At 55.2% G+C, this 20,343-nt stretch overlaps 2 protein-coding genes across 4 annotated transcripts in view; one reads left to right on the top strand and one right to left on the bottom strand.

Moving 5' to 3' along the window:
- The window catches only part of PNKD (PNKD metallo-beta-lactamase domain containing), a 69,614-nt gene that overhangs the window by 912 nt on the left and 48,359 nt on the right, over window positions 1–20,343 (top strand). The window contains exons 2-3 of one of the 2 annotated variants that reach the window (XM_043910073.1): window positions 64–232; window positions 1,346–1,714. In XM_043910073.1, the coding sequence (XP_043766008.1) occupies window positions 64–232; window positions 1,346–1,538 (362 nt within the window). In that variant the 3' untranslated portion in view covers window positions 1,539–1,714. Of the gene's footprint in view, window positions 1–63; window positions 233–1,345; window positions 1,715–20,343 lie in introns of those variants that run through there. The other variant, XM_043910071.1, reaches the window with a different exon arrangement.
- Window positions 2,407–20,166, bottom strand: TMBIM1 (transmembrane BAX inhibitor motif containing 1). Of its 2 annotated transcripts, none has more exons than XM_043910077.1 (12): window positions 20,015–20,166; window positions 10,870–11,102; window positions 9,441–9,541; window positions 8,203–8,267; window positions 7,936–7,989; window positions 7,253–7,303; window positions 6,470–6,509; window positions 5,868–5,905; window positions 5,605–5,692; window positions 5,191–5,286; window positions 4,148–4,201; window positions 2,407–3,767 (listed from the first exon to the last, which is right to left on the bottom strand). In XM_043910077.1, the coding sequence occupies exons 2-12, from the start codon at window positions 11,060–11,062 to the stop codon at window positions 3,621–3,623; spliced, it is 927 nt and encodes a 308-aa protein (XP_043766012.1). In that variant the 5' UTR covers window positions 11,063–11,102; window positions 20,015–20,166; the 3' UTR covers window positions 2,407–3,620. The 2 variants fall into 2 exon arrangements, with proteins under 2 accessions (XP_043766012.1, XP_043766014.1); XM_043910079.1 differs by lacking the exon at window positions 20,015–20,166 and adding an exon at window positions 16,454–16,572.

Below are 20,343 nucleotides of genomic sequence, written 5' to 3'. Positions count from 1 at the left end.
TCACTCCTCCCTAGGCTTTCTTCTCCTCTTCTCTTAACTGACCTTCCTTGCCTCCGTTCACAGGGATTCTGTCAGGAGCCGCTGCGAACAAGGCTTCCCAGAACAGGAGCCGGGCACTGCAAAGCCACAGCTCCCCAGAGTGCAAGGAGGAGCCTGAGCCCCTCTCTCCTGAGCTGGAATACATCCCCAGAAAGAGGGGCAAGAACCCCATGAAAGCTGTGGGACTAGCCTGGTAAGTTTTAACTAACTCTTTGCCCACCAATGGGGAGTGGCACCAGGGGCGGGTGGGACCCAGAAACGTCTCCAAGTTTCAGGTGATGAACTGAATCCAGGGTTGCCAGGACAGAATGGCTGGGTGTGAGGACTGGAATCTCAGAGGACTGGAGCAGGGGAGGGAGGTGGCAACGTCTGAAACTGGAGAGAGAGTGGGTTTTCTGTGCACTAAGCTGAGCTAATCTGATTCAGATTTGGGTCTATGGCCTCATCCTCTCTTTTAGGAGCTTGGGGCAGGACCCAATTGAGGTTTTAATTGAGGTCATGCAAGATTATGTTAGTAATACAGTAGTAGCACCTATAAGATGTTCAGTGCATTGTTATTTGGATTTGATTCTGATCTTAATACATTGTTGTTGTTCAGTCGCTCAGTCGTGTCTGACTCTTTGTGACCCCATGGACTGGAGCATGCCAGGCTTGAGCAATATTAAAAGCAGGGAGAAATTAATATTTTTTTCCAGCACCCAAGGTGTGCCAGTACTTTACTGTGTATTGTTTTAGTCTTTCTGAGATAAATAGGACATCCCTATTTTACAGAGGAGGGAACTGAGGCTCAGAGCTGGATTTTCACCAGGTCTTATAACTCCACGCCCTTTCCCCACGCTGAAGTGCCTTCCACATAGCAGTTGCTTAGGTTAAGGAGAGTCAGGGATGGCGTGTGGGGTGGTTTAGGCAGAGGGAACTTTTGCCAAGACTTGGAAAGGTAAAGAGAATGGGCTCTCTGGAGAACCCTGCACAGTTGTTATGGCAGGCTGGCAGGGCTCATGCTGAGGAGTGTCAAACTAAAGGGAAAAGGAATGACAAGGTGGGCAGAGACCCAACCACAGGCCTTTTATGCCACCTAGGAGTTTGAACTTGGCCAGGAAGTGATAGAGAACTGTTGCGGGGTTTTGAGCAGGGCAGTGGCAGGATCCGATTCACACGGGGCCTTCCAGCAGCCAACACTGAGGCTGAATAGATGCAAGTTGTATTGCAGTGTTGGTGCAGTTGAAGCTGGAATGAGGTTCTGCCCAGCTCCTCTGGCTGAGGCTCGGCCCCTCCCCAAATCCCATGCACATCTCCCCACCCCTAGGGCCATCGGCTTCCCCTGTGGTATCCTCCTCTTCATCCTCACCAAGCGGGAAGTGGACAAGGACCGTTTGAAGCAGATGAAGGCTCGGCAGAACATGCGGGCATCCAACACGGGCGAGTATGAGAGCCAGAGGTTCAGGGCCTCCTCCCATCATGCCCCATCTCCTGAAGCTGGGTCGGGGGTGCAGTCATGAGGAGCACTGCAACCCTCCCCTAAACTCTGGACTGTGGCCTCCAGACTCTCCAGTCCTTTCTGGTCCTTGCCTCTGAGGCCCACCAGAGGGCGCATGAAGCCCAGGCTCCTGCCAACCCCATTCCTCCTGAAAAACCAGCCAAAGGCGAATAAAGTTACTGTCTGAGTGGAAAGGAACCGGGACCGGGTTTGTGAGTCCCCTGGGATGGGAGGGATACAGGGTGGGGTTGGTTACTCCTCTGTACTCCCTCTCACAGAAGCCTCAGTGTTCTAGGCTAAATAGTTGGTGAAACCACAGAGACTTAAGTACAAGCCTAGGCTCAGGCCCTGGGGAGTGAGCCCTGAGCTGCTGGCCAGGAGGGTGGGGTTCCACTCAGCCTAAACAAATAATAAAGAGAATCAAAGAGGGTGTTCAGGGTGTGGAGTTTTAAAAAAACACTTAATCTTGGCTGAGTCCAAATGACTCAACCTCTCTGGGCCTCAGTTTCCTTGTTTGTAAGAGGGATTGAACTAGTGACTTCTAAGGTAGGAGTTCTAAATCTGAACATTGTGGTCCATTCCCACCCCCACCCCCATATGCAAAATTGTGTGTACACATACAGCTTTGAGAGGAAGAGCATTTATAGCTCTCCTGTGCTTTTGTAAAGGGTCCATGTTTCAGAAAGGTCATGTGCTATGGATCTGAGCAGTGCCTGCCAGACCTGGGGTTGAGCCATCCATCACTAGGAAGCGTTGGGACAAAGCATATTTGGTTATCGTAGAAGATACCAAGCCAGAATGCAAGGGTAGGATATGGATGCTTTGGGCAGAGCCAGATGTTCTCCAAGAACTGACCCCTTAAAGTGAAGAAAACCAGAGCCAAACAGGGGTTTACCTTCTAAACATAAAACTTTATTTCTAGTTACGTTCCTTTGTGGGATATATTTAGGACCACATACTTAATAAAGAAGTCCTAAATATATCCTTGGGCTGATTTGGTTTCCACCCCCACCCCATAGAGTGACCCTTGTCCCCCTTCCCCATTCCAGCTTGAGGCACTTGGTGTCATTAAGAAAGCGGTAGTTGGCTGGAGAGATGGGGCATCTTAAATCCCCTGGCGTGAGTTCACAGACTGAGAGGGGCTTCTCCTTCCTCTCAGGGCCCTCCCCTTAGCAGAAGGGAAGCCCCTTGGGTACCACGTAGGCTTCCATATCTCTCAGACAGGATGGGGGACCCTGCCCACATTCTAGGCTGTCTTCACCCTGGTTACTTCCTGGCCATTGTGATCCTACACACCACGCCATCTCCTGACTTCTGCCTTCACTTTTTGCTCTGAGAAGCCTGAGCACAGGAAGCAAGTGGTCCCACTGACTATAGAGATCTCAGAAGTACCAGAGAAGCCCCAGGCAGCTTCGGAGAACCAGATGACTGCCAGGGGGCCTGCTCTCTACCACACAAGCCCTGAGGAAGCCCTGGACAGATGCTGCTCTCAGTTGGCCTCAGTGCTTGACTTTGCTCACTCTCCTCTTCCTCCCCACCCCTAACCCCGAAGATCATTATATATATGCTATCAAAAGAAGGGGCTGAAGCAGGGGAGACAAACCCCCTCTACCTTCCTGTGTTGAAAGGTGCCAAAGGGTTGCCAAAAAAGTACAAGATATGAGTCCAGGAGGCAGGGGACAGCTCTCTGGCTTTGTTGGGATTGAGAGAGGAAAAATGTTCCAGCTGTCAAGCCCAGAAGCCCATGGCAGGAGTGGGAGGGGAAACACCAGGAAGTCCCTTCTCCTTCTCATGTTCCCTTTTAGGCTACAGAACAGGCTGTTTTCACCCCACTCCAACCCCAGTTGTTAAGGCTTTGGTGCCCTGTAGTGGGATGGAGGGAAAACACACATCTTTGGCCCAGCTCTGTCCACTAAGGGCAAGAGTTAGTCCCTAGTTCCTCCAGCCCCATCAGATACCTATACATCCAATGCAAGAGAGGCTGCCCATCCCTGGACAGAAAGAAAAATGGGCGCATTACTTGAGGAGAAGGAAATGGGTATAGGCCCAGACCAGGGTCACAGGGCCCAGCCCCCTAGGGAAGGGAAAGCCCCAGAAGTGCTCCTTAATCACGACTCCCCACAAGCTGCAACACAAAGGTGAAGATGTAGACGATATCTGTGTAGATCTGCAGGGCGCCAGTGATGTACTCCTCTGGGCTGATGGTGTGCTTCCGGTTCCCTAGGACCAGCTGTGTGTCGTAGGCCAGGAACTGCAGGGACAAGAAGCCACGCATGAGGATTCAGGGGCTCGGTGGTCCACAGACCTGTCCTGGGAGCCTCAGGGCCATGAGGTGTGCTTAGGGAACACTTTAACAAACAGCAGAAGGCATGGTCTCTGTCTTTAAGCAGTTCACAGTCCAGAAAGGGAGAGGGACACTGGAATAGTGTCATCTCTGGAATACAGCTTGCTGAGTATTCTCATAGCAAGCGATGTGAATTAAAGACAGGAATGCCCAAGAAATCCGTGGAGCCTCCAGACAGTAGGGAAAGGCAGCTGTGGCCCCACTCCCTGCCTCTCAAGCAGCCTACATTCAGCACCCACCCAGTCCCATACCTCCCACTCCCCTTCCTAGAGTGGGCAGGGTCTTACCAAAGTGAAGCAAATGGCCCCCAAAGCAGCATAGACCATGTGCAGCCAGTAAACCTGGGGAGAGAGGACAGGGATGGCATTAGAAAACTTGGCAAAGCCCAGAGTGAGGCAGACCCTCAGGACCATCTTCCCCACTGGGATTCTGGCCAAGTGGGAAGATCCATGAGAGAACTACCTCTGCCTTCCAGATCCTGGGAGAAATTAAGAATGCTAACACGTTTGGCAGAGAAAACAGAGGCCATCATCCAGTTGCTATATGAAATCAATCATAGCATCTTTTACCCAAACCAATTTGCAGTTAGTCAAGGTACAGAGGTGTCCACTCTGCTTCTGGAAGAGTGGTTGAATTATGGCTCTGGGACGGGCAGGCCCAGCCATGCACTCCCTAAAGAGCCTCATCACCTTTACCCTTAGTCATGTCAGCAGTCACTAGACCATGTTCCTGCAGCCCTGCCTAAAAGGGACACCCCCTAACCACCAGATGAATAGCGGAGTCAGGGAGCACCACAGGGCAGCCTTGTTCAACAGCCCTCCACGGACCTGTCCACAAGGCAGGGCCAGCCATGGTCACATGGGTAGGCTCCTGTCATGTTCACTCTCCTTTTCATGTGCTTCCCCTTCCCACCACAAAGCTTCCTTCAGCCTAGGGCCTCACATGCTGCCCCCTGCTGACTGGAAACAAAGAAGAGATACAGTGGTCCCTAAGGTCCCTTCCAGCTGAGCCCATCTTCTCTGCCCTCTGGATTCCTCTGCCAACCTGCCTCCGAGAGCCTGGTCTCAGCTGTCAGACAGATCACACTGCTGCTTCTCATAGGAATCCCATGATGCTGTCTGGGGCCTCAGGTGCTATGGCTCCCAGACCTGGGTCTCCAATGATCCCCCAGTCCAAAGAATGGTGCTTCAGCACAGGTGCCTTGGCTAGCCAGCTGAGAGGTTCTGGAACCCAGAGCCGTCCAGAGGCCCATGGGGCCTGCTGCACCAAGATACACAGAAAGTCTGCCCTGAGCACTGGGTTCACCGACCAGCTCTGCCAGGACACTCACGTATTTGAAGGCCAGCACGATGGCAGTGATAATCCCAGTCACCATCATCACTATTCCCAGGACACAGAAGAGGCCTGTGCACGAGGTAAAGTCCACCTGCCAGGAAGAGAGAGGGAGGCACGTGTCAGATGGGCCACAGCCAGCAGCCCGGCCAGCCAGGCCCTGCCTCCTCCAGGGGGCTCAATGCTGCCTGCTGGGGCACTCAGGACTGACCATGGCATTCTAAGGACAGACACAGGAAGCAGAGTTGTGGATGTGGATGTGAAGGGAAGGGGCTTCGGGTCTCTAAGGGAGACCCCTATATAAGGATCTGGGCCCTCTCAGGCCTGCTAAGTGCCAGGCCCAGAAGGTCAGGTCTGTATAAGAAAGGGGGATGGGGTGGCCAGGGAAGGGCCTGCCCTCCAGTGCTCTCACCTTGGTCTGGAAGCAGAAGATGGTGACTGAAATGGACACCACAGCAGTAATGATCACTGCGATGATGACGGCTCTGGTGTTATACACACTGCAGGGAAGGAATTAAGAGAGGCCAGAGGCATAAGCCACGCACAAATGACTTCAAAACTACAGCTTTCTGGAAGTACCATGCCCAGCATGCAGCCATACAGGGGCTGCCAGCCCAGGGGTGCCCCACTCCCCTATAAAACACACCACCGTGTACTGACTGCCGCTGAACGCACCTGGCGATGGTGCCGGTCATGTAGCCCATGGCAAGAGTCTGAGGGAAGAACAGAGACCAGAGTGAGACACTTAATAGAGCCTGTGGGACGTCCCTACCTGCCAAGGCAGGTAGACAGTGGTTAAGACTCCAAACTTCCAAGGCAGAGGGTGCCGGTTTGTTCCCTAGTCAGGGAACTAAGATCCCACATGCCCCGTGGTGTGGCCAAAAATATATATTTTTTTTAAAAAAGAGGGACTTCCCTGGTGGTCTAGCAGCTGGGACTCTACTTCCAATGCAGGGGCCCAGGTTTGATCCCTGGTCAGGGAACTAGATCCTACATGCCGCAATTGAGACTCGGTGCAGCCAAATAAATAAATAAACAATAAAATTAAAATCAATTTTAGAAAAAGAGGGGCACGCAGAGCCCCGGAGGCATGGTGGGGACACTACCAGAGCTGGTGGTACGTGTCACCTAGTTGGAAAGTGGCAGCCACAAGGAAACCGAGGGCAGTCAGGTCAGGGAGAGAGCCAGGACCATCTTCCCCCACAGGGTCCCATTCCTTCCCTGGGCCCAGCCCTCCCTCACCATCTCCTCCCCCCTCCCCCGGCCCTTTGACTCACAAGGAGGGTCAGCAGGATGATGTTCCATGGGAAACGGCGTCTGAAGGGAAAGAAACCATGACTTAGTGGCGTGTGGCCAGCCAGGTCTCAAGAAGTTCCTGGCTTGTGCACCTCAAGAATGAGGCCTGGACCTGAGGGAGGGGAAGCTGGCCTGGCCCTCGGGACCTGCTCGTGTTCTATGCAGAGACAGCAGGGGCAACAGGACAGACCTGGGCTGTGGAGCCACAGAGAACTGGATTCATTTGCAGCTCTTTGACTACTTGCGTGACTGTGAGAAAGTCCCTTGGCCTCTCTGAGCCTTGGGTTCTTCCTATTTGTTAAAGGGTTAAAATGCCCCATATCTTGTAGGGTAGCTATAAGAATAACAGCTAGATAGCTAAATAGATCCCGCACACACAAGGCACTTGGCGCCCAGCTGAGCAGTAGCCAGTAGCTGCCACCACCATCCTCTTCATCTTCACTGTCATCATCATCACTGCTGGTAAGTCTCCACTCAGATGCTATGAGGGGGCTTCCCAGGTGGGCCAGTGGTGAAGAACCCGCCTGCCAAGGCAGGTAGACATAAGAGACTCGGATTCGATCCCTAGGTGGGGAAGATCCCCTGGAGGAGGGCATGGCAACCCACTCCAGTATTCTTGCCTGGAGAATCCCATGGACAGAGGAGCCTGACGAGCTATAGTCCATGGGGTCGCAAAGAGTTGGACACAACTGAAGCGACATAGCACGCGTGCACCACCTTGCCCCCCACCATCCCTTTCCATGGTCTAAGTCTCTGGGACTCACCTGGGTGCCTGGCAGCAGATAAGGGTCAGGTATGTGACCAGGAAGACAGCACTGGGGAGAAAACGGGAAGTAGTCTCAGGCCCACTATGCCCCTCAGCCCCCTCCCGGCCCAGCCTGGTGGCACTCACCAGCCCGGCAGGCTGGAGGCCCAGAAAGGCGTCTAGAAGTCTGAGGGGAAGCTGCCCAGCAGGACAGGGTCACCCTGGCCAGGGGCACTGAGGCCATCAGTAACCGGAGGCCTGGCCTGGGAGGCGGGGAGGAGCCGCTAGAGAGAGAGGCGGCAGAGCAGGGGCCTGGCAGGGGCGGGGAGGCCGCAGGGAGAGGTGGCCGGAGCGGGGGCCTGGCCTGGGAGGAGGCCGCAGGAGCCACAAAGAGAGGCGGCCAAAGCCTGGGCCTGGCCTGGGAGGAGGCCGCAGGGAGAGGCGGCAGAGCAGGGGCCTGGCCTGGGAGGAGGCTGCAGGAAGAGGCGGCGGAGCGGGGGCCTGTCTCACAGGATGCACGCGGCCGTGGCTCCCCCAGCCCTGCTCTCAGGAGACCCCGACACTGACACTCAGTGGCACATACCACACAGCCCAGCACAGCTGGCAACTGGGCACCCCTCCCTCCAAAAAGATTCTGATCCCTGCTAGTCAGCTGTCACCCCTCCTCTCCTGGCCCCCAAGCAGAGGAGAGCACACACTCACTAGGATGCGTAGTAGATGCCCATGTTTGCCCTCACGAAGTCACCGACCGGCTTCCTGTGGAGCAGAGAAGACACAAGAAGAGTTATGCCCAGGCTGTCCGCCCCTGCCGAGGCCCTACCCCCCCCCCATCTTCTCTAGTCACCCACAACCAAGCCCCTCTTCCTGTCCATGGGTCGAGGACCCACCCCAGCCATGCTCCTAGCAGGGGACCCAGAGCCCAGGACCCCAGAGCTGCCTTCAGCTGTGCAGAGAGGCCCAGAGACTCACACGAAGGTGAAAACAGCGATGATGGCCACCGTGATGAGCAGCTGGATGGAGATGATGGTGTAAACCTGGAACACAGACACCGGGACAGCACGGTCACCACCCTCTGCTCCCGGCCTTCCCCCAGGAAGCAGCCAGCCCCGAGACCAAGGAGCCCAAAAGACCTTCCCACCCTAGGTCTGCTCCCACCTTCCAGAGGTAGGGAGGGGTTCCTTCTTCATTTTGAAGGATCTGCTCGCTCTTCCTTTCCACCTGAGAGCCCGCCCCAGCTGCACTGCAGCCTGCCAGAGGCCAGCACAGTGAGGAGTCTGGCTCAGATGCTGTGCGCACCGCAGGGCTGACCCCACCCCCGCTGCTCCTGACATCTCCCCTTCTGGCCCAACACCTGGCCTTCACTGACACTCACTGCCCTGCCTCGCCACACTCCTGAGTATGGCCTCTGCGCCTGCAGCGGCTCAGCCTGAACGTTGGTCAGGTATCTCTCTACCCTGAGCAGGTGCTGGGGTGAGGTGAGATGGTGGGCAGGGGCCTGCAAGTGCGTGCAATCAATCCTGGCTTGAAATTGCTGCAGTCTAACAGGAGAAAGAAGTTTGCAGAGGGCAGAACACTTCAGCAGGGCTGTTCAAATTGAACCTGCCCCCCAAAGCGAGGGCAAGGAAGAGAGAAGCAAAAGTGGGCAAACATAGCTTAGAGGAGCTGGGGTTCCCTCAGGAGAGTGCAGGGCTAGTGTGGACCAGAGGACCGCCATTCCTGTTGAGCCAGCACAGGATGGAAAAGAATTTCCAGACACAGAGTATTGCAGAAAGGAGTGAGTTTATTGAGAACGAAGAGCACAGATAAAGTGGGCACTGCAAGCTCAGCGGGCCGACAACTCCTGACAAGCCAGGGAGAGTCGACAGTTTTCATGGATTAATAGCCAATTTTTATAGCCTCAAGACAAAATTCCTGGAAGGTTGGCGTTCGATGACTAGTTGAGGCACTATAGGGTGTTTACTGCAGTGGGCATTTTTGCCTAATTGGGAGTCAGGAAGCTTGTTAGTAATGATCAGGGGGGCTTTTGGCAATGGGGCTCAATTAGTTTTGGAGGTGACCTTGGTTCTGGGCTCCACTTCTGTGGCCTTGGTGCAAAGCCTCCCACCTGTGGCTTGGGGCAGGACTCCACATTTGCCCCTCTTCTTATCAATGGGCCAAATCACGGCCCCAGTGGCCCAGATTCACCTGCCCACCAGCCCATATCTCACCTTTCGGATGAAGGCATGTCGGACTTTCCTGTCATCCCAGTCTCCAGATCCAAAATTGTCACTCACTGCTCTCTCTCCGCCATCATAGCCATGGCCTGGGCCTGGGGACAGATGACATATGACCAACAGGGGACCCAGGACCTGTGGCCTCAATCCCCAAGCCTCTGGAACACTATCTCAACAGTCTCAGGGATCTCCAGCCAAAACTCAGGAACTCCTCTCCCCAGACAGTTCCTCCGGGTGCCCCCCGAGCGACCTGAGTGGATACCATAGGGAGTGGTGTGTCCCTGGCTGGGAGGGGGCTGAGGTGTGAACACTCCAGCAGCATGATTCCACTGAGGAGTGTGAACACCCACCGCTCCTGCCGTCAAGGGAACACCATCTTAAAGAAGCCAGGCAGGTGTGGGTCAGAGGAGCTGGCAGGGTCAGAGCAGGGACTCGGGGATCGAAGGAAGGAAAGGGAGATGGAAACAGTGCATGCGTGCAGAGGATGGAGGACAGGTGTGCAGACAGTGGTCTCCATCAGGCGAGCATTAGGGTTCTGGGAAAACAGAAACGTCAGGGCTATCTGTGCACAGGGCAAAGCCTCGTTGTGAACGTGACTGATGTGCCGGCCGGCATTCGCACCAGAACACGAAAGGTCTGATGAGAGCTGGCTGTGCTCCAGGGTTCCAGAGATGCTGCAGGGGCTCAAAGCCATTCCTCAAATGCCTCCCTGGGAACTGCTTTCAAAATCCGAGGCGAGCCACATAGGAAAATCTCACCACATTCTAATATCGTTTCTGACCAGATTTACCAGCCATGACGTTTATCAAACATCCAAACGAGTTCTGGATGTTTGCAAACCAGAAGTTACCTTAAAAAATGAGGATCCATCAGCACTGAGAATATTTAAAAACAAAAACAAAAAAACTGCTTCAGGTTCCAGTGAAAAGTGAAAAGTGTTAGTTGCTCAGTCATGTCCGACTCTTTGCGACCCCATGGACTGTAGCCTGACAGGCTCCTCTGTCCATGGCATTCTCCAGGCAAGAATACTGGAGTGGGTTGCCGTTTCCTTCTTAGCGGCAGTTCCTGAAGAAGAGAGGGCCGTGGGTGGGTGGCAACTGCCTAGCAGGAAAACAGAAGTGGCCTCCTGAAGTAATTCCTTCACCAGCCACTTTCTTATCTGATGTGTAAGTTCTGGTGTGTGTCTTACAGACTCAGTCTTCTCGCTGAATAAAGGGGCTGGCAGGTGGCCTGGGGGTGGGGGGTGGGGGGCGGCTAGGAGCTGAAGGAAAAAGCAGAGAGGTAACAGAGATGGGGAAACAGAAGGAGAGAGCTAGAGAGAAGATGAAAAAGGAGATGAAGGAAGTTAAGAAGGAAAGAAAGGAAGTGGCCTCATCAGTATTGCATCTTCCCACCCACCCTCAGCTGCCCTGCAGGGACTTACCATAGTTCATGGCCGTCGGGTGGACCGGGGGCATAGGCTGTGGGTAGCCAGCAGGGTGACCGTAGCCAGGCTGTGGGTAGGCAGGGTATCCCCCGGGCACAACAGATGGCTGCCCGTAGCCCCCTGGGGGCAGAGAACCAGGGTACAGGGGGCTGCGGTCCTCATATGGAGGAGGGGCACTGGGATGGGACATGATAGCTCAAAGGCTGAGGGGAGACCCCAGCTGCTGAGACCTGAAGCAGAGATGAGAAAAGCAGTCATGAGTGCATAGGCCCAGCTCACTGAGCCCCAGTCCACCCTGCCTCTGCAGAGAGGACACCTTCAGTCTCTCCCCGCAGGCCACTGTTCCCACCCCCACAGTCCCGCCCACCCCACCAGCTCAGCCCCTGCCCCTCTGCCCTCACACCAGCCCCTCCTCACTGTGCAGTTTCCTGCCCTTGGAGAACAGCGGGTGGGGATTTAGGTCAGGAGCCGCGGGGGGGCGGGGGGGAGCAGTCACATGGGTGGTATGAGAGCAGGGGGTTCTCTTAAGTGATCACTTCCAGTGACCAGGAAAGGAGCCCGATGACCCCAGCAAAGCCACTGGCGAGTCACAGAGCCAGCTGAGACCCACTGAAGGGAGCAGCCCAGCCCCCACAGCAGCTGGCAGCAGCTCCAGGCCTGAAAGGCAGAGCTGGGGAGGAGCCAAGGCCCCAAGTGGAAGACAACAAGCCAGTCCCAGGGCTGGAGCTGCCAGGCCCAGAGGAGGAGGGCACAGGGCTGTGGAAGGTGTCAGGCTGAGTCAGGGGCCGCCAGAGAGGCCTGAGCATGTGGGTACATGGGCTGACCCCTGGGGGCTGGGAGGCTGCACAGAAAAGCAGGTTGGAGACAGGACTTTCTGGTTCCTTCAAATTACAGCCGAGGAGGCGCTTCAGGCATGTGACAGCCTGTGGCTGCCACCAGTCGCTTCAGGGCCGTGCCAGGGAGCAGAATGACAGGGAGTTCAGGGCCCTCAAACCCCCGGGGAGGGAAAGACGCCAGGCCCTGGCGGCCCTGGGATTCCTGCCTGTTTGCTCCCAGGGTTGGCGGCTGAGAAAGGTTAAAACGCTGAGGAGTGATGCCAGAGCCATCCAGTGCCCTCTCTGAGGCAGGAGAGCCCCACGGCTGGGGAAGGGCAGAGGAAGGAGGGGAAGGGAACCCCAGAAACATCCCGAAGGGACCCCCAGGCTGTACGGCCCCAAGTGCTCAGTTCCACTGGGGGACTCAGGCCCAGAGCAGTAAAGTGACTCCCAAGATCACAAAACTAGCACATTTAATAGTACAAGAGCCGAGGTCTTCCGGGTCCTGGGTGAAAGTGAAAGTGTTAGCTGCTTAGTCATGTCCGACTATTTGCGGCCCCATGGACTGTAACCCGCCAGGCTCCTCTGTCCATGGGATTCTCCAGGCAAGTATACTGGAGTGGGTAGCCATTTCCTTCTCCAGGGGATCTTCCCGATCCAGGAATTGAACCAGGGTCTCTCACGTTGCAGGCAGATTCTTTTTTTTTGCAGGCAGAGTCTTTGCCATCTGAGCCACCAGGGAAGTCTAGGTGTGCTCTATATTATGCTGTGCTCTTTATGCCTCTTATGCCAGATAAATGTCCTCTGGACCTGGTGTCCCCCTCTGAAGTGACAGAGATGGGGGCTTGGGAAAAGTTGAGGAGGAGGTCCCTGGAAGGGTCCGAGCCCTGACAGAGTCTGGGCCCCTTCAGAGGGCCACAGCCGCCCCCTAGACCATCTCTCAAGGGCACACCTTCCTTCACGTCCCCACAGGGAGGATTCATGCCCAGGTCAAGGTCAGCAGACATCCCCAGAGGCTCTGCCAGAAGGGCAGAACAGATCCCTCTTTTTAGGGCCCCCTGGCCAGTTCAGGGAGCAGATAAAGGACTGTCCTAACTAACTCTTCTGTCTCGACTGGGATAACACAGAGGGGAAGGTGGCAGGGATGGGGGGAGGAGGGCTCACATGACAGGCCAAGTCTCTAAATGAGTTATTTTGAGGAAAGCTGTTCTCCATCTTCCCAGAACAAACGGACCAGACAGCAAGAGTGCGTCAGGTCAGAAATAAGGACAGTGAGGGTGTGACAGCAAACCATGGGCCATAGTGAAGGCCCCACAGGTTGGGGTAGGGCGCTCTGAGCAAATGGAGCGGAGGGAAACAGGGAGACCCAGCACTGAGTGGTGTGAGTTCAAGAAACAGAGCGAGTAACTGTTTTTTAAAACATTTGTGGTTTATGTCAGGGTAGCATAAACAGTTACAATATGCATATCTGCTTAACAGACTTTCTTAAAAAAGGAAGGAAGAGAAACTGCATCCTCCTCCCCTGAAGCAAGAGTCTCCTCCCCCTACCACCCCCTCTCCCCAAACACCCCTTTAACTCCACCAGGAAGACAGCGCCCCATCTGCAGGAAGCGGGAAGGGCAGGCCACCCGCGGAGTAGGGTTATCTGTCATTACTGCCCCGGGCCCCGCTGACAACAGGCTCAACACAGCCCACGAGACACTGGCAGGGAGGACCCTGTGGTCGGAGGCCCCAGCTGGCCGCCTGATCTTGATGTCACCATGACCTGGTCCTGTCAGCAACTCAGGGTGCCCCTCAGTGAAATTGAGTGAGAGGCCCAGATGATCCCTCAGCTCATGTCCAGCTCTAACAGACTCTGGGCCTGGGACTTATCTGAGGAGCCCAGTTATGTGGGGCCTGCCCTTTGCCCGATCAGCCAGCTGCCCCACCCCCTCAAGCCAAGCCAGACAAACAGGTCCCTCCCCAAACCAGCGGGTAAATCAGGGAGCGTGAGGCCGGCCTTGGATAGGCCCCCAGGACTCCACGGTTCAGGCCTGGCACAGTGGGCCGCTGACTCGTGGAGATGCCCTCTGCCCTCCCTCGCCCCTCGCTGTGATGCTTCTGGTTTCAGAGGAACCAGACCTGCGGGGAGCGCAGCAGCTCACAGTCCAGTTCTCTGGGGGCTCGGCCACCAGCTCATGCTCACCAGAGACCAGCACTAGCCAGTTTACCTCACTGTGTCTCAGTTTTTCCACCTGGAAAATGGATTTAACACTATAACAGTACCCTCCACAGAGTTGTTATAACAATTAAATGAGAAAATATGTGTAGAGTACTTAAAATGGTACCTGAACACCACCTGTAGTTGTTATTTCATTAAATCCTTATGATTCCCCAATAGGGTGGATATATTATTATCCCTATTTACAAATAAAGAAATAGAAGCTTAGAAGAATTAAGTCACTTGTCCAAGGTGACTTAGCTAGGGTGTGATAAAGGCCAGACTCAGCTCCCAAAGACTCCAGAGCTCTTAACCTCTCTGCTTTCATCCTCATCGCCCTTTCGATCGACTCGTCACTTCTCAGCTTCCCATCTCAGCCCCTCTACTGACAAAAGAGGGCTCACAGCAAGTGCACGCTGAACCATTCAGCCCCTTCCATCAGCCCCATGGTTCCCAAACTCTATGCAGCCACCAGGAGAAGAGGGTGGTCAGAGACAGAGATTCTTAAAACGTCAGCACTGAAAGGAAACTTGCTGACCTAGGGCAGGCTGACCCCTCCCTTTAGCAGCCAGTCCACCGAGGTTCGGGGCGGGGAAGGGGGGGAGAGGTTCGGGGCGGGGAAGGGGGGAGTATGGAGGGACCTGTCCCTGGCCACAAAGCAGGGGCCAGGACCCAGGACTACATCCCAGCTCTCTGGTGTAGAGGCCTGTGCGCAGGAGACGGAGAGTGTTCAGGCCAGTCAGGGGAGTGGCTAGGCATAGTCACACCCCCTGTGAGCAGGACCAGATGGGCAGAAACCTCGGACCCCAGGGCCGCCAGCATGGGCAGCTTCTGAGCCTGCTCCCTGGCCACGGCCTGACCTACGTGAGGCTCTGACCACTTCCCCATCATCAAGGCCTCAGCTAGGGATGAGGTTTGGGGCTGGCAGGTGACCAGGAGTAGGGAAAGGGGGAAGCTGTCAGAGTTTACTTTCATGACTCTGACTAAAGGCAGGAGCAGCAGGAGAAAGTGGAATCCAAAGGGAAGGGGAGGAAGATGTGGGAAAAGATACAGAGATAGAGTGCAGATACTTAATGCCCACAGACTAGAAACCAGGAATCAGGTCATTTGAATTCCACTGGTAGCTAACGGAGGGGCTTGGTCTCCAGGGGCTAAAATGGACCTTCCAGGCGCCCCATCAGAAGCCTGAATTTTCCTAAAACACAGTAGGCATTCAGTTTCTACTGAACACACTCCCACAACAGGAAGCAAGATTGTTTTGTGGCAAAGAGCTTGAATCATTACAACATGCTTCCTCACGATGCCTTTTATCAAGGCATTCAGACTCCACACACCCTTGTCAAGTTAGAGCTAAGCTTGCTCCCCATTCTTGTGATCCCCATTCTCATGACCCATCGGGAAGGAGCCAGAACCTCTCCTTTCTCCTACACGCTCCCCAGACCCAGCCATCAGAAGTGGGAGGGCCCAAACACAGGACTTGTTGGCTATCAGGTTTTCAGAGGCAGCCTCGGGGAAGCCAGCTCCTTCCCTGGTGCTGTCTCAGTGTGGCCAGTGTGTGCCCCGCCAGCTGGGGCCCAGGTTTAGGCTCCCTGGGAGGAGGGCATCTGAAGGGTTAAGGCTCTGGAATCTGCTGAGAGGAGGCTGGATCTACTGGGTTTACAGCAAAAGGGTGTGTGCTGGAGGGAGGGGTGGAAAGGAGCAGCTGACTGGTCCAGGCAACCCGTGCTGCTCTCTGCCAGGAACGGGTGCCCAGGGCCAAAGTGGAAAGAATAGCTCAGGGTGAGTATCTCAGGAAACCCCACCCAGCAGCAAAGCCCCTGGCCCGCTGTGATCAGGTCTCTCGTGACAGCCTCCTCTCCCTTTCCCTACCCCAACACCCCCCAGCTCTCCACTCCCCTCCAAGAAAACACTTGGCCCTCCTAACCCAGCACAGGGCCAGGAGGGCAGAGGAGTAAAAAGGATCCACCCAGGAGTGGCTGGGCTCACCACCAGGTCTGACGCACACAGACCAAGGGCCCAGAATCAACTTATCCTTCTGTCCGCCTGGCCTCTGGGGTCAACAGGATGAAACCAAGAGGATCTGAAAACTGAAAACGTCAGAGCTGGAACTTTAGAAATCCTCTGGTCATTTGACAAACCAGGAAATCCCAGAGCCGAGGAAGTTCCTGCCCAGGCAGTGACAGGCCCTCTTGGTCATGGGTTTGGAGCGTTCATTCCCAGCCCTGCCCACTGTCCGAGAACTCAGAGAGAGAGAACTCAGAGACAGACGCCAGCGCACACACCCCGGAGGCGGAGCCACAACCAGCCCCCTCCCCCAGTTCTCCTGGCCCTCCTGGCTCAGAAACAGATAAGGCTGCCAACTCAAGACCTCCCTCCCAGCCCTGGTCTCCAACCAATCCGAAACTGAGAAGGTGGCTCTAGTCTCCCAGGAAGGGGAAGCCATGGGAAGACCCAGGCACCCAGTACTCCCATCACCCTTCAGCATCATGAATGTGGGTGATTTCCGAGACCCCAGTCAACCCAGAACAGCTAGGACGTCCAGATAAGGAAAGCAAGCAGCACTAACCGGGCCGGATGCAGCTTCAGAAACACAGCCCCATCCACCTCCTTCTTTGTGTTTCATCTTCTCCTGCCTTTTCAGTTCAGTTCAGTTTCAACTCCCAAATGAGGCGGGGAGAGGCAGACAGATAATTAACAACCCCTAGTGGAGAAGGGAGATATACCCGACTCCTGCAGTGGGCAGGGAAGGAAGAGAACCACTTAGAGCAGCAAGTACTGTCTTGACTACTGGATACCAAGGACGTCTGCTCCTCACAAGGGCCCTATGAAGTGCAATCCTTATCCCCACCCTACAGATGAGAAAACAAATTCGACAGAAGTTGATCCAAGGTCCTGGAGCAGGCAAACAGCAGAGAAAGGTTTGAACCCAGATCTGAAGTCTGACTTAAGGTACCATTTGCTTTTACACCTGCCTGGAGGCAAAGTCCCTGAGGCCCCCACCAGAACAAGCCAACACCACCACCTGGGCGGACTGAGGACGCAAAGACCTTTCTCTCGTTGATACCAATTCCTTTCCCCTTGTCGAAAGTCAATCCTTGTCAGAGCCCTGGCTTACAACGCAGGGAGCTGAGTTCTTGTCCTGGTTCTGGTCCTAACTCCACTGTGAGAGTCGAGATGGGTCTTTTCACATCTCTGGACTCAGTTTCCTCATCCATAAAACAAGTGTCATGTCCGACTCTTTGAGACCCCATGGACTGTAGCCTGCCAGGCTCCTCTGTCCATGGGATTTTCCAGGCAAGAATACTGGGAGTGGGTTGCCATTCCCTTCTCCAGTGGATCTTCCTGACCCAGGGATCAAACCTGGGTCTCCTGCATTGCAGGAGGATTCTTTACCATCACCAAATGATCAAAGTCCATTCAGACTCTGAGAATGTCTGCTTTTGAATGAACAGCTAACAGACCAGAGCAGAAACCTTCAGGGCAAAATGTCTTGCTTCCTAAAGAGTCTCTGCCAGATTCAGCCTCATCCTCATCCTCATCCGGTCTGGAGGAGGCTGAGGCACAGGGTCTGACCTGGGTGTGGGAGTGGCCACAACTCCCTCTCCTACCTCTCTGGACTCTAGAAAGCTAGAATCATCCAGCCAGGTATTTCCCAGGCTGCTCTAAAGAACACGAGGAGATGTTCTCCCCGCCAGGAGATCTCCTGTCCCAGGAGATGGTCATGGATGAGCTCAGAAACAGAGAATCCATATCCCCTTTTGGAAATTCGTTAGACACCATGGCATAGGAAGCTTCCAAGTTCTGCAGTGAGCAAAGCTATTCAACTTTGTTTCCTTCCAACTTTCTTAAGCCTGAAACATTTTTATACAGGCACACCTAGTTGCCATCCTGTGGGCTGCTGACCGGGCCACCTCTGTTTTACAGATAGCCCTGGGAATGATTCATGTCCTAACTCATCATCTTGTTAAACCCCTGTCCTTAGCCAGCCCCTCGGAACAGCCACACTCAGTACCAGGTGTGCCCCCTCACTTGTAGGGCCAACTCAATGCCCTGATCCTCTGTGAGGGTTCTTCCTCTCTGCCACCCCCACACAGCTGCTCTAAACTCCAAAGTGGAACTCACTGCAAAGGGCTGGGGGCATCTCCAAGCAGCATAGAGCCAGGAGGCTGCCATTCCTAACATCACCTTCATGTAATAGGAAAAAACACCAATTATTATATATATAAACGGGCTTCCCTGATAGCTCAACTGGTAAAGAATCCGCCTGCAGTGTAGGAGATCTGGGTTTGATCCCTGGGTTGGGAAGATCCTCTGGAGAAGGGAACAGCTGCCCACTACAGTATTCTGGCCTGGAGAATTCCATGGACAGAGGAGCCTGGTGGGCCACAGTCAATGGGGTCGCAAAGAGTCAGACACAACTGAGTGACCATCACTGTCACTTTCACACATATAAGAACAAGGACTTACATATATATATATATATTGGTCATCCTCCTCCCTGACCAGTATACTGACTATACTCCAGGTACCCAGCACTGTGGCCTGTGGACTTCTGGGTATCATTTCTACTTTAATTTGAGCCAGGTTTGGGCCCAGATCCCCAGAATCTTAGGGGTGGAAGAGTTCGTCAGGGCCTTCCCTTCCTCTGCATTCCCAACAGAATACTCCAGAAAGCCCACATGAGGATTAGCCATATGGTTAGCAGAGACCTTCTCTCCCAGTTGCTATATGAGTTTCTTCTCCCGGTGCGGCTCTCTAAAGACACACAGTATGAGGCCCTTCCTTGGGGCTTCTGCTCTTTCTGAAGGGTCCAGCGTGACAAGTTTGGGGGATGTAACTGCCCTTTAGCGGAGCCATTCCCATGGGAGGAGGCAGAGCTGAGGTGGCTATTACCCCAGCTCATGACGTGAGGTTCTCCCCACACTGGAGGTGTACCCCATCATTACCTCTCTGACGTGACCACTTTTACAGGTGAGGCCCTGAGCTCAGTGCACAAGAAGAGAGGAAGTCAGGGCCCCTGACCCCTTGTGTGGTCCCACCACTTTTTAAGTTAGCAACCGGGTCTCTGGGGCCTCGTGGAGAGACAGAGCAGGCAGGTGAGGAGGAAGTATGGCTGCCCCCCTGCCCCACACAAAGCAGCCCCAAGGGCTCCTGGCTCCTCCTGCCACCACTGGCCTAGCCAGAGGCGCCAGCTTTGAAACCAAAGCTCACCAGTGAGATGAATATTTCAGAGCCCCAGAGAACTGGACACCCGAGGGACCTTCCGTGACATCTGGCTCTGACCCTAGTTCCCAGGCCTACCCCCACCTCCCCCGATCCCATGACCAGGTTCCTCGGGGCAATCCCAACCCCAGAGGCCGCTATGGAGTCAGAGGGGATGGTGACCCCCGGGGAAGACAACAGCTAGAGCAAAACCCACAAGATCAGGGCCAAGCCTCCGAACAGCCTGCCTCCACTTCCCTCCTGCTGTCTCCAGGGTTCTCCCGGCTCCCATTTTCCTGCTTGGTTCTTACTCCCACCCAAAGAGGCCACAAGGAAGAGAGTACTTCCCAGTAGTTTTCAGAACCCAGCCTGAGGGAAGTGGCTAGACCAGTGTAGGGGAGAGGGGACTGAGGCAAAGGCCTGGTGACAGAGGTGACAGGTTCCCCACACCAAGGATGTGAGCTGCTCGGGGCTTCTCACCGGCTCTCTCCTCACTCAAATACTCGCTCACCTGTCTACACCCAAGCTGGCACCAGGGCGTCAGAGGCGGCCGAGGCCAGGCCCGGGCCGCCTCCCCTCCCCCTCCCACCAGCTGAAGGCCCCTGACACCCTTTATCCCACGCACAGCTGGCCACCCTGGGGCTGGCCCTGTGGACACGCCCGGCGACAGATCCGCGATAGGAAGCAGGGACCCGGGACACCCTCAGACCCCGGTCTGATCGCCCGCACCCACAACCCCGCGGCTGGGCTCCCAAAGCTAAACAGGCGCCACTCGCCCGCCCGGGGCGCGCAGAGAAAGAGAAACTCAAAAGTGAGGGCGACAGAGCCCCATTCCGGCCCGCCACGCACTCCGAGAAAGTTTGGGGCGCCGCCTAGTCCCGGTCCGGTTCCCGCCGGCCCGCCGGCCCCGGGGCCCCTGGCTTGCCTGGCGCTCCGGACGGTGCGTCGCCGGCCTCCTGGTGTCGCGAATCCTGCACTGCCCGCGCCGGCCTGGGCAGGGCTGGGTCTCCGCGCCCCGCCCCGTCGCGCCGGCCCCGCGACGCGCTGGGGTCCGCCCCGGTCCCGCCCGCATCCGCCTGTTGCCGCTCCTCCCAAGTCCTCCAGGACTTACCAGGATTTTCCGATTTTAAAGCAGTACGTGGTCATTGTTGAAAACTCAAAATACAAAACTACAGGGAGAGATCACGTCTTTCCACTCCTCCCGACTCCCAGCGGCCAGCGCTTGCTGGTGATGCTTCTTTGCCTATCTATCTA

The sequence above is a fragment of the Cervus elaphus genome, chromosome 8 (assembly GCF_910594005.1).
Source record: "Cervus elaphus chromosome 8, mCerEla1.1, whole genome shotgun sequence".
Classification (NCBI taxonomy): Eukaryota; Metazoa; Chordata; class Mammalia; order Artiodactyla; family Cervidae; genus Cervus; species Cervus elaphus.
This window is presented reverse-complemented; position numbering and strand designations above follow the sequence as displayed.

Bases quoted from the DNA above. Each gene is read 5' to 3' on its own strand.
- TMBIM1 (XM_043910077.1), bottom strand. From the start codon at position 11,062: ATGTCCCATCCCAGTGCCCCTCCTCCATATGAGGACCGCAGCCCCCTG. The intron at 7,304-7,935 runs GTGAGTGTGTGC...TTTTCTCCCCAG, and splicing joins GGCATCTACTACGCATCCTA to TGCTGTCTTCCTGGTCACAT. The intron at 4,202-5,190 runs GTGAGTGTCCTG...CTCTCTCCCCAG, and splicing joins TCGTGCTGGCCTTCAAATAC to GTTTACTGGCTGCACATGGT.